The 14,614-nt window shown below is 65.4% G+C and overlaps 2 protein-coding genes across 2 annotated transcripts; both read left to right on the top strand.

The window, feature by feature from the left end:
• Window positions 1-3,972: 3,972 nt before the first annotated feature.
• Window positions 3,973-7,638, top strand: TUBA1A (tubulin alpha 1a). The gene is made up of 4 exons (XM_068170811.1): window positions 3,973-4,082; window positions 5,143-5,365; window positions 5,461-5,609; window positions 6,459-7,638. Exons 1-4 carry the CDS (start codon window positions 4,080-4,082, stop codon window positions 7,437-7,439), a joined length of 1,356 nt encoding a protein of 451 aa, XP_068026912.1. The 5' UTR covers window positions 3,973-4,079; the 3' UTR covers window positions 7,440-7,638.
• A 2,546-nt stretch (window positions 7,639-10,184) lies between these two features.
• On the top strand, window positions 10,185-14,034 carry TUBA1B (tubulin alpha 1b). The gene is made up of 4 exons (XM_068170810.1): window positions 10,185-10,294; window positions 11,617-11,839; window positions 11,938-12,086; window positions 12,855-14,034. The coding sequence occupies exons 1-4, from the start codon at window positions 10,292-10,294 to the stop codon at window positions 13,833-13,835; spliced, it is 1,356 nt and encodes a 451-aa protein (XP_068026911.1). The 5' UTR covers window positions 10,185-10,291; the 3' UTR covers window positions 13,836-14,034.
• Window positions 14,035-14,614: the final 580 nt, after the last annotated feature.

Genomic DNA, 14,614 nt, shown 5'->3' with positions numbered 1-14,614 from the left:
TGCAGCTTGAGACTGTGTCCTCTTGTTCTGGTGCTGGCTGCCTGGGGAGAAGAGACCAACCCCCAGCCGGCTACTTAGAAGAGAAAGAGGTTAGGGGAAGTTAGCTCGAAGCATCCTCAGCCTCTTTATCTCAAGGCCATCGGCGGTCAGATCCTCCCAGCCCAGCAGAGCAAAAGCAGCAGCCAGGAAGGAAGGGATGCAGTGGGCTGTGAGACTGCTAAGGGCTTCCCACATCTGGCCGGTGGAATTCGTTCAGAATCAGCTTTTGTTTTCCTCTTTGCACCCAAATAGGAATTGTTTACATTTCTCCACCTCCTCTGCTCGAAATCTGCAGAGAGCTCTCCACGGCATAGCCTGAAACTGCCACACACCACCCCCGGCCCCGGGAGAATGCTCCGGGCAGAGACCTCCCCTCCCCAGCCTGCCGAGACGGGTCTCTGAGGTAGGGGCTCCTCTGAGCCCCCCCAGTCCTTGCAGACACCCTGGGGACACCCTGGGGTCACCCTGGGGACACTGTGCCAGGCACCGGGGCTGGGCTGAGGGTGACAAAGGCGGCAGGAGTTTGCCAAGCAGGGACGGACCCACCGAAGGGTCAGGGCTAGGGGCTGAGCAGCTCGGGGGTCAAGCCCCCCTCTAAACACCCATTTATAGCCCGGGGGGAAGCCGAATCTCCCGGGTCCGTCCCCCCCCCGCCCCCGCTCAGCACAGCCGGAGCCGCCTGGTTCTTTGTTCTGCCTGGCGATGCCCAAATCCCAGCCCCTCTTTGTCTACAGCCCTGCAGGCCTGGGGGAACCCCACCCCTGGCCCCCTCCCTGCACCTCAAAAGCCCCGGGCTGGCAGTGGGGGCTGGCAGCGGGGGGGTGGGAACAGGAGCTGCCCCCAAACCTCTCCAATGCGGGAAGTGCAGAGCCCCCCAGGATCGCTCAGCGGGGGAGGGGCATCCTGGCAGCTCCACCTGCGGCAGCTGGCACCAGCCCTGCCCACGCAGGGGCTGTGGGGTGACCTCTTTGCAGGGACCTGACCCTCCCCACCAGAGCCCTCTGTATGGAGGGGGTGACCCACAGCCCCCACCCCAGTCTTTGCAGGGATAAACCTGAGGGGGAACCCCCCCGAGTAGGGGGCACCCCCAGGGCTGGTGGCTCGGGGGGGGGGGGGGGGGGGCATGCAGGGGCTGCAGCAGATGGAGGGGGCGCCGGGGGCCGCACGTCCTCATGCTCCAGCTGTGTCCCACACCCACCAGCTGCCGCAGAGCAGCTGCCACTCGGTCCCGTGCCCCCCCAGCCCCAAAACATGCACTGGGAGCCACCTCGGGGCTTTGTCCCCTGTGTCCCCCTGCTGTCCTCAGCCCCCCGCCCCGGCCCTGCTCGTCCCCAGCTGCCCTGGGGAAGAGGCTTTGTCCCCCCAGGCTGGGCCCCCGGGGCTGGGTCGTGCTGCCCGAGCAGACAAAGAGGAGCTGGAAGGGAGGGTGGCAGGGAAGGGGCCAGGGCAGGCACCAGGCCACCCCGGTGTGGGAATGCAGGCAGGGACTCCCTTGCTGGTGCAGCAGGAATCCTTTCTTGGCACAGAACAAGCAGCTTCTAGAGGGAACATCGAGCAGGCTGAGCAGTTCCTGACATCCTTGCAGCACTGCTGCTCGTGCTCTCCTTGGATGTGCAGCTGCCCATTGTTCTCTTCATCCCCTATCAGGTTGAGCTTCTCCAGCACGGCCCCAAGCACCCTCCTGCCTCCGCACTTCAGGTTGCTCACCGCGGTCAGCTCCCATCCTGCTGCTCTTCCTCGTCCTGCAACCTTCCACAGACCCTTTCTGCTTCCCTACAACTCTGCACCGTTTAGAGCAGCAGCCACCACTTGTGTCCTGACCACCCTCCTGCCCCTGAAGGCTGTTACCACAAGTACCACCAACACCACAGCCACAATGCCAATCACCACGAGGGTTCCACCTGTCACCCACACTCAGACCTGAGAGCCAACTGCTTGGCTTCAGGCAGCTCAGCTCTCGGTGCAGTGCTGGGCTGTGTTGAATCCATCCTCACCTGCTGGCCCTTTGCAGCTCCAGCTGATGCCTCAACGTTTGGACATCGCATTGCAAGGGGCTAATGGAAAGCCCCTTGTAAATGTGACCTGAGCGAGTTCCAACCGTGCTGAGAGTCATTCCAGGACAAGGATGTGACACACAGGTCCTGCTTGTGATGCTCCCAATCGCACTGCAGCATCACAGGGGGCTGCAAGGCAGCTTCTTGGTCTCCTAACCAGGCAACGCCGGCGTCAGGCGCCTGCAGCCTTGCCCCTATTGCCTCACCTACAGCTTCCTGCAGCTGCAAATCCTTTGCCACGTTGGTTAATAAAGTCCTCACTGTGGCTGCAGTTTGTGTCCCCTCGGTCAGAGCTGTGACTCAGGCAGCTGGGGGATGCTGATACCATCGCAGCTGAGAGTACAGCCCAAATTAACCATCCCAGCAATCCCTGCCGCCCTTTTTCTGGGCTTCTTTAGCCCCTGGCAGCAGGATCCAATCCATTTTCACTCTCCCATCCTCTTGTCCTGTTCCCTGGAATCCACACCTCTGCCCCCTCTTTTCGGAAGGGAATCATCCTGCTACGCTGATCGATGTCCTTGATCATTGACAGTCAGTCGTTGTGCTATCGCCGAAGCCGAGAACTCTGCCTGCATTTCAGCTTTGCCCCTTGCTGACCCCACGTGGGCACAGGCCTGGATGAATCCAGGCGCTGATGCTTTGCGATCTGTGGCTCTAAGGGTCTCCAATGCCCCTCGATGGTTGCTATTCGCATTCTCCCCGGCTAATTGTTTCATGAACGCCTCCCGATGCTCCGGGCGGGTCCACTTGACCGCCCTCTGCAGCCTGGCTGTGACCTGTCTGTGCGGTTCATCATTGGTCTGTCCCACGGCACTGAAAGGCTTTGTTTTGAACCTGGTGGCTTTATAAAGGCTTCTCCAGCATGGCCCCGAGCATCCTCCTGCCTCCCACTTCAGGCTGTTTACCGCGGTCAGCTCTTCTCCAGCACCAGGCCATCCTTCCAGTATCAGCAGCCTGTTGTTCTTGCTCGTCCTGAAACCTTCCACAGATGCTTTCTGCTTTCCTACACCCTGGGGACAGGGCCAAGATGTGGCTGAGAAGCAGGGCACTGGGGCATGGCCAGGCACGGGGACAGAGTGCCCGGGGATGGGGACAGGGACACGGCCAGGGATGAGGACCAGGGCGTGGCTGGGATGGGGATAAGGAGGTGGCTGGGGATGAGGACCAGAGAGTGACTGAGGATGGGGACCAGAGAGTGGCAGGGACTAGGGTGTGGCCGAGGAGGGAGAGAGTGGTTTAAAGGGCAGGCGAGGCAGTGGGCAGGCTGGGAGACGGTGGCACAGCTGGGGATGGGGACAGGGACATGGCTGTGGGAGAGCAACAAGGACATGGCCAAGGATGGGGACAGGGACACGGCCAGGGCTAGGGACCAGGACATAGTCACGGACAGAGACAGAACTGCCGTGGCCAGGCAGGGGGATGGTGGCACAGCTGGGGACAGGGGCAAGGCCGTGGCCTGGGTTGGGAACCAGGGTGTGGCTGAGGATGAGGATGGGCACATAACTGGCAGCCAGAGCAGTGGCCAGGCTGGGGAGAGTGGCATCACTGGAAACGGCGACCAGGGTGTAGCCGGGACCGGGGGCTTGGCCCTAACCGGGGACCGGGCCACGGCAGGGACGGCGACAAGGACACAGCCGGGGGCCAAACGGCAGAGGCGACGGCGGGCAGGAACCCGCGGTGGGGCCGGACCGTGACCACCGCAGCCCCCAGCTCCCGCCCGCTCTCCCCCCTCCTCTCCCCCGATCTCCCTCCCTCTCGCTTCCCCCCCCCCCCCCGCTCCCGCCCCGCCCGGCCTTTGTCTGCGGCTCCGGGGGGGGCATTACCTCATCCCGGCCCCTCCAATGGTCGCCGCCGCCGCCGCCCCGGCCCCGCCGCCCGCCCCGCCCCGGCAGCCCTATAAAGTCCCGCACCGAGCTCCGGGCTCCGCCGCGCCTCTTACATCGACCGCCTCAGCGTCGGGCTGTGAGACCGGAGCCAATCGTCGCCATGGTGAGTGGGTGTGGGGTGGGGGGAGCCCGGTCCCGCCATTGTCCCCGGTTCTCATCCCCCCTGGTCCCGCCGTTGTTCCCCTACCCGTCCCGATCTCACTGCTGTTCCCGATTCTCGCCCTTCCCCCCGCCCTCAGTCCCCGCCTCACTCGTCCTACCGTTGTCCTCGGTTCCTCGTCCCCGGTCTCGTCCTCCCGTTTATTCCCCCCCTCCCCCTCCCGCCTTGGATGAGCCCGGACCGGGCGTGGCTCCCGTTAAACCGAGCAGTGTAGGTCCCTGGGGCTGAGCCGCTAGCCCATACTGGGCGTGACCCCCCTTGGATGAGGCAGGATTGGGCCCCCCCTTCCCGGTACCGAGCCGCTGTCCCGCACTGGGCGTGGCTCCCGTTAAACCGGGCAGGACCGACCCCGACGGTGCTGAGCTCCCAGGCAGCGCTGGGTGTGGCCCCGGTTTAACGGGGCCGAACGGACCTCCCGGTGCGGGGGTAGTGGTGTGGGCAGCACAGAAAGGGGCACCAGGGTGCTGAGCTTCTCACTCCGCACCGGAGAACAAGGCAGGGCAGGATGAGGCCACCCGGTCCCGCACTGGGTGTGGCCCTGGATCTACAGGGACGCAAGGGGCAGGATGAGCCCCTGGTGCTGGGTCCCAAGACCTGGGTTTGGTCTTAATGGCGTGGGAAGGCAGGACTGAACCCTCGGGGCTCTTTGTCTCGCCCTGGGTGGGGTCCTGGTTCCTTGAGGCAGGATGAGCGCCTGGTACTGACCTCCCCCTCCCACAATGGGCAGAGTCCCAACTCCTAACGAGGGGCGGGGAGAGGGCAGGATGAGACCCTGGAGCTGAGCACCCAGCCCTGCACCGAGCGTTCCTGACAGGACCCAGAACAATAGGCAGCGGCTGGGCAGGATTCGGCCCCTGGGATCCAGCCCCCCCCCGGCTCCTGGTACCAGCCTGGAGGGGAGGGGGGGGGGGTGGGCAGCATGCTGGTGGGGTACCGCAGCTGTTCGGGGGGGTGGGGAGCCACAGGAGGGGGGTGAGCCTGTGCCATGTGCTGTGCCCTGCAGCGTGAGTGCATCTCCATCCACGTGGGCCAAGCGGGAGTGCAGATCGGGAATGCCTGCTGGGAGCTGTACTGCCTGGAGCATGGCATCCAGCCCGACGGGCAGATGCCCAGCGACAAGACCATCGGCGGCGGGGACGACTCCTTCAACACCTTCTTCAGCGAGACCGGGGCCGGCAAGCACGTGCCACGGGCGGTCTTCGTGGACCTGGAGCCCACGGTGATCGGTGAGCGTGGGGCGGGGGCGGCTGCGGGGCCGGGGGAGCGGCGGCGGCGGCGGCAGCGGCGGGCACTAACGGAGCGCCGGCGTTGTGCCTTGCAGATGAGGTTCGCACAGGGACCTACCGGCAGCTCTTCCACCCCGAGCAGCTGATCACGGGCAAGGAGGATGCTGCCAACAACTACGCCCGCGGGCACTACACCATCGGCAAGGAGATCATCGACCTGGTGCTCGACCGCATCCGCAAGCTGGTGGGTGCCGGCCCTGCCCGGGGCTGGTGGGGAAGGGTCCTGCCTGTGCTGTGCCCCCTGGAGCTTGGGGACATCTCCTGGTTCCTGGCACCCTGCCCCGGCTCGGGGCTCTCTCTGTGTCTGGATTCTGTGAGGGGAGATGAGGCTCAGCCCGTTCCCCGCACCTACAGGCTGGCAGGGGACTGGGGGGGGGGACACATTAAGCGGCAAGCCGAGGACAAAGCCTCTGTTCTGGGGCTCGCCCTCCCCGCCGGACTGGCCGGGCCGGGTTTAGGTTTAATTAACATTAATTAATGTTAATCCTGCTCTGCAGCTCTGCCGTTGGCCGCCGGCAGCAGCTGGGGAGGTGGAGCCGCTGCGCGGCCGCGGGCGCTGCCGGTGCTGAGCTGTGCAATTCCTTCTTTGTTCCCTCTTGGCTCCGGCCGCGGCCGAGTCCAGCTGCGTGCGGCTGGGGATAGGCGTCCCGGGGACTGCGCGGGCGGCGGCGGCGGCTCCGACCGGCCCCTCCCGGAGCCCTGAGGCTATGCCAGGGCTAAAGGCTTTGTCCTGCTCCCTGAGACCCAAAGCTTGGCTCGTTTTGCTGCCCAGCTGGCGGCATCCAACCCCCTTCGAGATCCTTCTGGTCACTCTTACCGCAGCGCCCAAGGGGCTTCCCCCATGGGATTCACCACTCCCTTGAGTTGGTGTCTGGCAGATAGGGTCAGGGCCACTCTGTCACCCGTGGTGGTGGCTTCTGCTCTGCTGCTGGAGATCCCCCAAATGCCTTCATGAGGTCACAAAGAGGAAGGAGCCACTTCTGCTGCTGCTGCTCGGGCTCAAGATGCCTCCCCCCTTGTCTCTCCTCCCCAGGCTGACCAGTGCACAGGGCTGCAGGGCTTCCTGGTCTTCCACAGCTTCGGGGGTGGCACCGGCTCCGGCTTCACCTCCCTGCTGATGGAGAGGCTCTCTGTTGACTACGGCAAGAAGTCCAAGCTGGAGTTCTCCATCTACCCAGCCCCGCAGGTGTCCACAGCCGTGGTGGAGCCTTACAACTCCATCCTGACCACCCACACCACCCTGGAGCACTCCGACTGCGCCTTCATGGTGGACAACGAAGCCATCTACGACATCTGCCGCCGCAACCTGGACATCGAGCGCCCCACCTACACCAACCTGAACAGGCTGATCGGCCAGATCGTGTCCTCCATCACGGCCTCCCTGCGCTTCGACGGGGCCCTGAACGTCGACCTGACGGAGTTCCAGACCAACCTGGTGCCCTACCCCCGCATCCACTTCCCGCTGGCCACCTACGCCCCGGTGATCTCCGCCGAGAAGGCTTACCACGAGCAGCTGTCGGTGGCGGAGATCACCAACGCCTGCTTCGAGCCTGCCAACCAGATGGTGAAGTGTGACCCTCGCCACGGCAAGTACATGGCCTGCTGCCTGCTGTACCGCGGCGACGTGGTGCCCAAGGACGTCAACGCCGCCATCGCCACCATCAAGACCAAGCGCACCATCCAGTTCGTGGACTGGTGCCCCACCGGCTTCAAGGTGGGCATCAACTACCAGCCGCCCACGGTGGTGCCCGGGGGGGACCTGGCCAAGGTGCAGCGGGCGGTGTGCATGCTGAGCAACACCACCGCCATCGCCGAGGCCTGGGCGCGCCTGGACCACAAGTTCGACCTGATGTACGCCAAGCGGGCGTTCGTGCACTGGTACGTGGGGGAGGGCATGGAGGAGGGGGAGTTCTCGGAGGCCAGGGAGGATATGGCTGCCCTGGAGAAGGATTACGAGGAGGTGGGGGTGGATTCCGTGGAAGGGGAGGGTGAGGAGGAAGGGGAGGAGTACTAAACCTCGCCCGCGCCTCCCGCCGGCAGCCTGCTGCTCTCACAGGGAACATAACCTAGGTGGAGACCCTCCCCCCGTGGTCTGTAGCTGTGTCCCACGGTCTGTCCTGTCCCATGCTCTGTGCTTGATGGAAGGGTCTCTTCGGACCCCCCCGTGTGTGCCCCTTGCCCTCCTTGGTTCTCAATAAAAAGCATTCCCTGTCTCTGCTGCTGCCTTTGTGTCTTTGCTCTGTTGTCCCTCCCTGGGTTGCCGACTGTCCTCCAACAACCTGAGGTGGGGCCAGGGGGGAAGGAGTCCTTGGGGGCATCCAGGGTCTCTGCTCTGGTGTCTGAGCAGGTCCCTGGCGTCATTCAGTACCTCCCCCCCCGCGCCTGGACGTTGCTCTCCAAGTTCCTGTCTCTCTATCTTACTGCTATGAGGAGAAGGATGTCTCCCACACCCATTTATAGCGCCCCCCCCATCTATACACTTCCACCTCCCTCTACACCTCCCTCCACTGTGCCTTGGCTCTGGAGGGGGGGGGGGGGGGGGCTGTTAGCAGCCAAGTGAGCAGGGGCTTGGTTTCAAGCCCCCACACTCCCCCTGAGTCTGACAGGAGCCAAGTGCCTGTGTGGAGGAGGGGCTGCACTTTCTCAGGGGATCCTGCTTGGATTGGGGGTCTCTGTCCTTCTGACCCCCCCCACGTGGGTTGGGGGTGTTGGGCCTGAAGAGCCTCAAACCCTGGGGGGGGGGGCTGCAAGTAGCTCCGGCTGGGGGGCTTTGTGTCCTGAACTGTCTCTGTGCCTTCCCTAAGGGAGGAGGAGTGGTCCTGGCAACTGCAGTTAAGGGGAGGGGGGGAGGGAGGAGAAATTGGGCAGCAGCCCCTCCCCCAGCTCTGCCTGGGGACTCTGGGGGCAGCCAAACCCTTGCTGTGTGCCCCCCCCCTCCACCTCTCTGCCTGCTCATGGTTCCAGTTAAGGATAAATAATGAAGGGGCAAAACTCGGGTGGGGACTGCAGTGTGGGGTGAGCTATGACGTGCGTGGGGGACACACACCCTACAGGCCCCCCTCAGGACCACCCTACCAGCGTGTGTGTGTGTGTCCCCCCCCCCCCCCGCTCCCCGGAGCAGCAACAAGCGGCGCTGGCATCGGCTTGGGGGTGGGCACCAGGCAGAGCCAAACCGGTAGCGAGAGCCAGCCGGGACCCCCGCGCTGGGCACAGCTCCGGCAGCCTGGGGGTGGGGGTCCTGAAAGGGTGGGTGAGGGGTGTCACAAAGCCTTTGTCGGGGGGGGGTTGGGTTGGGCGGGAGGGGACGGGGACACAGCGGAGGTGCAGCCGCCATGCGGCGAGCGGCGGCAGCAAATGGCGGGAGCCACGTCACCGGCACCGCTGCAATGCAGCTGCTGCAGCGCACAGCCCGGCCCCACGCACCCCGAGCGCGGCTGAGGGGGGATGTGTGTGCACTTTGGGGTGCCCTCCGATGCGGGGTGACCTCCACTGGGGGGGGGATATGTATGGGACACACAACACAGAGCAGAACGCGGCGCCGAAGAGGCTGCTGGGTTGTCCCCAAAGCTCCCAGTGCCAACAGGAAGGATTTGCAGGGAGCAAATAGCTGCGAGGATTAAGTGGGGGGGGGGGGGGGGAAGGGGGGGGGGGGCTGGGTGATGGCCCCCTCCTCGGCTTCTCTCCCCAAACCCCGTTGTTGTGTCACCGTCCGTCCGTCCCCCCCCCCCCCCCGAACCCGGCGCACCCCTGCGGGGCAGGGAGATGCATCCTGGCGAGGGGAGGGCGCAGTGGGGGCCACAGCGCAGCCAGCAGTTGGTGGTGGGTCCCTGACGGGGGGAGGGTGGCAGGAAACCGGGGCGGGGGGGGTGGGTGGGGGGGCTGGCTTTGAAGAGGGAGGGGGAGTCACTGAGAGGGAAGGGTCCCGGTGCTGCGGACACGGCTGCAACGCAGCCCGGTGTAGTGGGCAGGGGCTGTCAGTGTGCACCCCCAACCCCGGCATGAGCCAGCGGGGTCCCGGTGCTCCCCGACTCCTTATATCGCTGGGCGGGGGGAAACACACAACTGTGGTGCAGATGGGCGGGGGGGAGGGGGTTTCATGGGGTGGAGATGGGGCTGGGGAGTGGGCGTGGGGTGCAGGTGGGTTGGGTTTCTCATGGTGGGGGGGGATCCCCAGGCTACAGGTGGGTTGGGGGGGAGTTAGCAGGGGCAGATGGACCGATTCGGGGGGCGGGGCGGGGCAGATGGGCCGGGGGAGCAGCGGGAGGGGGATGCGAGGGGGTCCAGCCGGTGAAGCCGATTAACGGCCCCGGAACGCGGTGGGTGGTGGCAGTCGGGAGGGGACATGGGGGGGGGGAAATCCGGGCGCGGCAGCACGTGCCGCCGCCCTCCTCTCCCCCCCCCCATGTCGCAGTTTTCCACCGCAGCGGAGCCGCACCGGGCGGGAGGGGGCAGGAACAGCAGTGCTTCCCCCCTCCCGCTTCCCTCCACGGTACACGCAGAGACAGGGGGAGAGGATCTGGAGTGGGGAGGTTCCGGCCCGGCAATGTGCCCCCCGCCCATGCTAGTGGGGTCCCTCTGTAAGCCCCTACCCCCTGGAACAGGAGGTGGTGGGGGGAGGGCTCCTGCAAAAGCCCCGCAGCGCCCGCCCGGCTGCGGAGCGGGCAGGGAGGGGCGGGCGCGCCACGCGTCGCAGCCAATCGGAGGTGGCGAGCGAGGAGATGGAGGGGTGCGGCAGCCAATGGGCACGCGGGGCGGGGGCGCAGGGCCCTCCCCGCGGTGCGGTATAAAGGGGGGAGCGCGGGGGCGGCCGCAGTCGGTACTTGCGTCGATTCCTTGCTTGTCGGGACGAGTAACCGAGCTGTGACCATGGTGAGGGGGGCACTGCGGAATTTTGGGGGGGCGGGGAGGGGGTCCTGTGGTAATGGTGGGGAGGGGAACTAAGGGAATGAGAAGGAAAATGGGGGCGGGGGGAGGGGGAGAAAAGAGAGGTAGGAAGGGGGTGGGGGAAACGGATTGGGGGGTTTAAAGTGGAATGGGGGCGAAAAGGAGAGGGACAACAAAGGTGTTGGGGGAGTAAAAAGGGAGAGGAGGGGTCTTGGGGGGGGGACAGAAGGAGCTGGAGGGTGCGCAGGGGAAGGGAGTGGGGGTGCTGCCCGTGCCACGAGGAAGCACCCTTGGGGGGGGGATGCATAGGATGTGGGAGGGGGGCGGGTGGTCACAGAACCCCATAGGGAGGGTCAGCACATGGCCTGTGGGTAGCCCCTAGGGACACCCCCCCCCCCAAATGACGGGTTGGGGGCGGGGCTCCGTCTCATTTTTGGCGCCCAGCCCCGACCGTTACTGTTCCCGCGCGCGGGAAGGCGCGAGCCGCCACCCCTCCCCCACCAAGGGGTCCAGCCCCGCCCTTGCGGCACCGCTTTGGTCCTCCCGTCTCCCCAAAATACTCCTTGCCCCCCCCCAATGGGAAGCAGCGGAGCCCTGCGGGGCCCCCGTCCCCCACTATACTCCGGGCACCCGCCCGAGACCGACCCCGCGGAGGTCTTCCTGCGCTGGAGAGAGCCCCCATGGGACCCTCCCCCTCCAAACGCGGGGGTGCTGCATCCCTTCCCTCCCCCCCCTCCGCAGGAGGAATGTGCAGCAGCAGGTGCTGCGGTGCAGGGAGCGGCCGGGAATGTGCTGCAGGGGGAGGGGGGGAAGCGGCGCAAGGACCCCCCCCGGGGGGGGGTGTAGGGTGAGGCCATCGCGTGGTATGGGGTGGGTTGGTGCAGTCACGGCTGTGCTTTGCTTCCTCCTCCTCTTCCTCCTGCGGCTCAGCCTCGCCCTGCCATAAAATGTCCTCCCGGGCGCCATTTGGGAGTGGAAGGAGGGTGCTGGGGAGGGGGCAGGTTCCCCCCACCCCCACCCCGGGGCTGTGCTTAATGGTGGCTGCGGTTTGCCCCGAAATGTGCCCCTCCCCCTTGCCAGGGTCAGGTCGGCTCTTGGGCTGTGCCTTTCACACTCACCCTCAAGCTTGGGGTGGCACCGAAGGGTGGCTCTGGGTATCTGGCATCTCCAGCCCCCCCCCCCCCCCCCCGGGCTCCTGGTACCAGCCGGAGGGGGGGCAGCATCCTGGTGGGGTGCCGCAGCTGTTCGGGGGGGGGTGGGGAGCCACAGGAGGGGGGTGAGCCTGTGCCATGTGCTGTGCCCTGCAGCGTGAGTGCATCTCCATCCACGTGGGCCAAGCGGGAGTGCAGATCGGGAATGCCTGCTGGGAGCTGTACTGCCTGGAGCATGGCATCCAGCCCGACGGGCAGATGCCCAGCGACAAGACCATCGGCGGCGGGGACGACTCCTTCAACACCTTCTTCAGCGAGACCGGGGCCGGCAAGCACGTGCCACGGGCGGTCTTCGTGGACCTGGAGCCCACGGTGATCGGTGAGCGTGGGGCGGGGGCGGCGGCGGGGCCGGGGGAGCGGCGGTGGCGGCAGCGGCAGCGGCGGGCACTAACGGAGCGCCGGCGTTGTGCCTTGCAGATGAGGTTCGCACGGGGACCTACCGGCAGCTCTTCCACCCCGAGCAGCTGATCACGGGCAAGGAGGATGCTGCCAACAACTACGCCCGCGGGCACTACACCATCGGCAAGGAGATCATCGACCTGGTGCTCGACCGCATCCGCAAGCTGGTGGGTGCCGGCCCTGCCCGGGGCTGGTGGGGAAGGGTCCTGCCTGTGCTGTGCCACCCAGAGCTTGGGGACATCTCCTGGTTCCTGGCACCCTGCCCCGGCTCGGGGCTCTCTGTGGGGTTTGGACCTAGTGAGGCTCAGCCTCTTCTCTTCCCCTTGGGCTGGATCCCTTCCTGCAGGCAAATCCAGGTCATGCTGGAGGTGGAGTCTGCTTTGGGGGTGAGGTGGAGCCTGTAGGCTGCTGCTGAGTTCTGCCTTTGCAGAAACCTCACTTCACCTTTTTTAGGGTCAGCTGAGGTTTCTCCTTGGCTTGGACTTTGATCCGTCTTGACAAACTACCTACAAGCAGCTGAGCTGAGTGTTGAACTCAAGCTGGGGGTAGCTGAATGTGGGTGCCCAGCAGACCTTAATGGCTGCCAGCCTCCTGCCCAGGCAGTGCCAGCAGGGTGGCAGCTGGAGGTGGCCCAACACCCTCCTGTAGAGCACCATGAAGCTTTCCTCCTCAGGGCCTGGGTCACAGTGGGGATGGCCCCTGGAGAAGGAAAGGGCTGAGAGTCCCCTGGTCTGTGGGGACGGTGCCCCTCTTCCCAGGGCCACTCGAGCCCTTGGCCAGGGTGCTGAGGCTGGCAGCAGAGCTGGGTCAGGCTCCTGCGTCCCTGAGGCAGAGCCCCCAGCGGTGTGAGATGCTGGGGCAGGCTTTGGGCTGGCTGGGCAGGCAAGGAGCAGCTGGAGCTGAGGTGTGTGGTTGTCTTGTGTCCCCCTGGGCAGGCTGACCAGTGCACAGGGCTGCAGGGCTTCCTGGTCTTCCATAGCTTCGGGGGCGGCACCGGCTCCGGCTTCACCTCCCTGCTGATGGAGAGGCTCTCTGTCGACTACGGCAAGAAGTCCAAGCTGGAGTTCTCCATCTACCCAGCCCCGCAGGTGTCCACAGCCGTGGTGGAGCCTTACAACTCCATCCTGACCACCCACACCACCCTGGAGCACTCCGACTGCGCCTTCATGGTGGACAACGAAGCCATCTACGACATCTGCCGCCGCAACCTGGACATCGAGCGCCCCACCTACACCAACCTCAACCGGCTGATCAGCCAGATCGTGTCCTCCATCACGGCCTCCCTGCGCTTCGACGGGGCCCTGAACGTCGACCTGACGGAGTTCCAGACCAACCTGGTGCCCTACCCCCGCATCCACTTCCCGCTGGCCACCTACGCCCCGGTGATCTCCGCCGAGAAGGCTTACCACGAGCAGCTGTCGGTGGCGGAGATCACCAACGCCTGCTTCGAGCCCGCCAACCAGATGGTGAAGTGTGACCCTCGCCACGGCAAGTACATGGCCTGCTGCCTGCTGTACCGCGGCGACGTGGTGCCCAAGGACGTCAACGCCGCCATCGCCACCATCAAGACCAAGCGTAGCATCCAGTTTGTGGACTGGTGCCCCACCGGCTTCAAGGTGGGCATCAACTACCAGCCGCCCACGGTGGTGCCCGGGGGGGACCTGGCCAAGGTGCAGCGGGCGGTGTGCATGCTGAGCAACACCACCGCCATCGCCGAGGCCTGGGCGCGCCTGGACCACAAGTTCGACCTGATGTACGCCAAGCGGGCGTTCGTGCACTGGTACGTGGGGGAGGGCATGGAGGAGGGGGAGTTCTCGGAGGCCAGGGAGGATATGGCTGCCCTGGAGAAGGATTACGAGGAGGTGGGGGTGGATTCCGTGGAAGGGGAGGGTGAGGAGGAAGGGGAGGAGTACTGAAGGGCAGCTTCCTTCTGTCGCTTGTAGCACGTCCACAAAATGTCTGCTTCAAACACTTCAGCTCTCTGTGCACTGAGTGGGTTCAGCCCTGTTGGGCCTGGCTGTGGGGGAGGGACGTGCTTGGCTCTCTCCGATGGGATCCTGTCGGTTTTCCATGTGTCTGTCCCATGTCTGTGAATAAAAAAGGCTTTGAAGAGGAGCTTGTGGCTGCCGGATACAAACCCTCTGTGTCAGTGCCTGCGGCTGCCTGGCCCCAGCTCGTGGGAACAGACTGTCCTCACTGTTTCCATTGTCCCTGCCCATTGACTCGGGCAACGCTTTCCCTGCTCCTCGGTCTCCTGGGTTGGTGATATTCCCACCTTTGGGGTTGGGGGGTCCTGTGGCTGCTCTATCAGCTTCCTGGGCTCCCTTGGTGCGGTTCGGGGCCCCTACGCAGTGACCCAGCCCTGGGGCGTCTTTGCCCTGCCCCCCCCCTTCACCCCTTCTCTGGTATTAAGCGGTGCGGCGGATTAGCGCTGGCCCTGGGATTAATCCTCCCCCCCCGGCTCCTAATCCCATTGCTAATGCTCCGGGGTGCTGCGCTGGGGCCGCTTCCCCCGTTGGAGCGATGGGCGGGAGCGCAGGCGTGCTGTCAGCCTATCCGCGCGCTCCGCGCAGATCTCGACCAATGAGCAGCGTTTCATTCAAGCCTGACGTCCAATGGGGAAGGAGGAGGCGGGGTTTGGCGGGGCTCTTTCAGCCCGTGGCGCGGATATAACGCTCGGGGGGCGGGGCCAGCG

Source organism: Melanerpes formicivorus, unplaced genomic scaffold, assembly GCF_026170545.1.
Source record: "Melanerpes formicivorus ecotype bairdi unplaced genomic scaffold, bMelFor1.0.p_v2 SCAF_630, whole genome shotgun sequence".
Lineage (NCBI taxonomy): Eukaryota > Metazoa > Chordata > Aves > Piciformes > Picidae > Melanerpes > Melanerpes formicivorus.
Note: the sequence above shows the minus strand (reverse complement) of the source record. Positions and strands in the feature narration are given on the sequence as shown.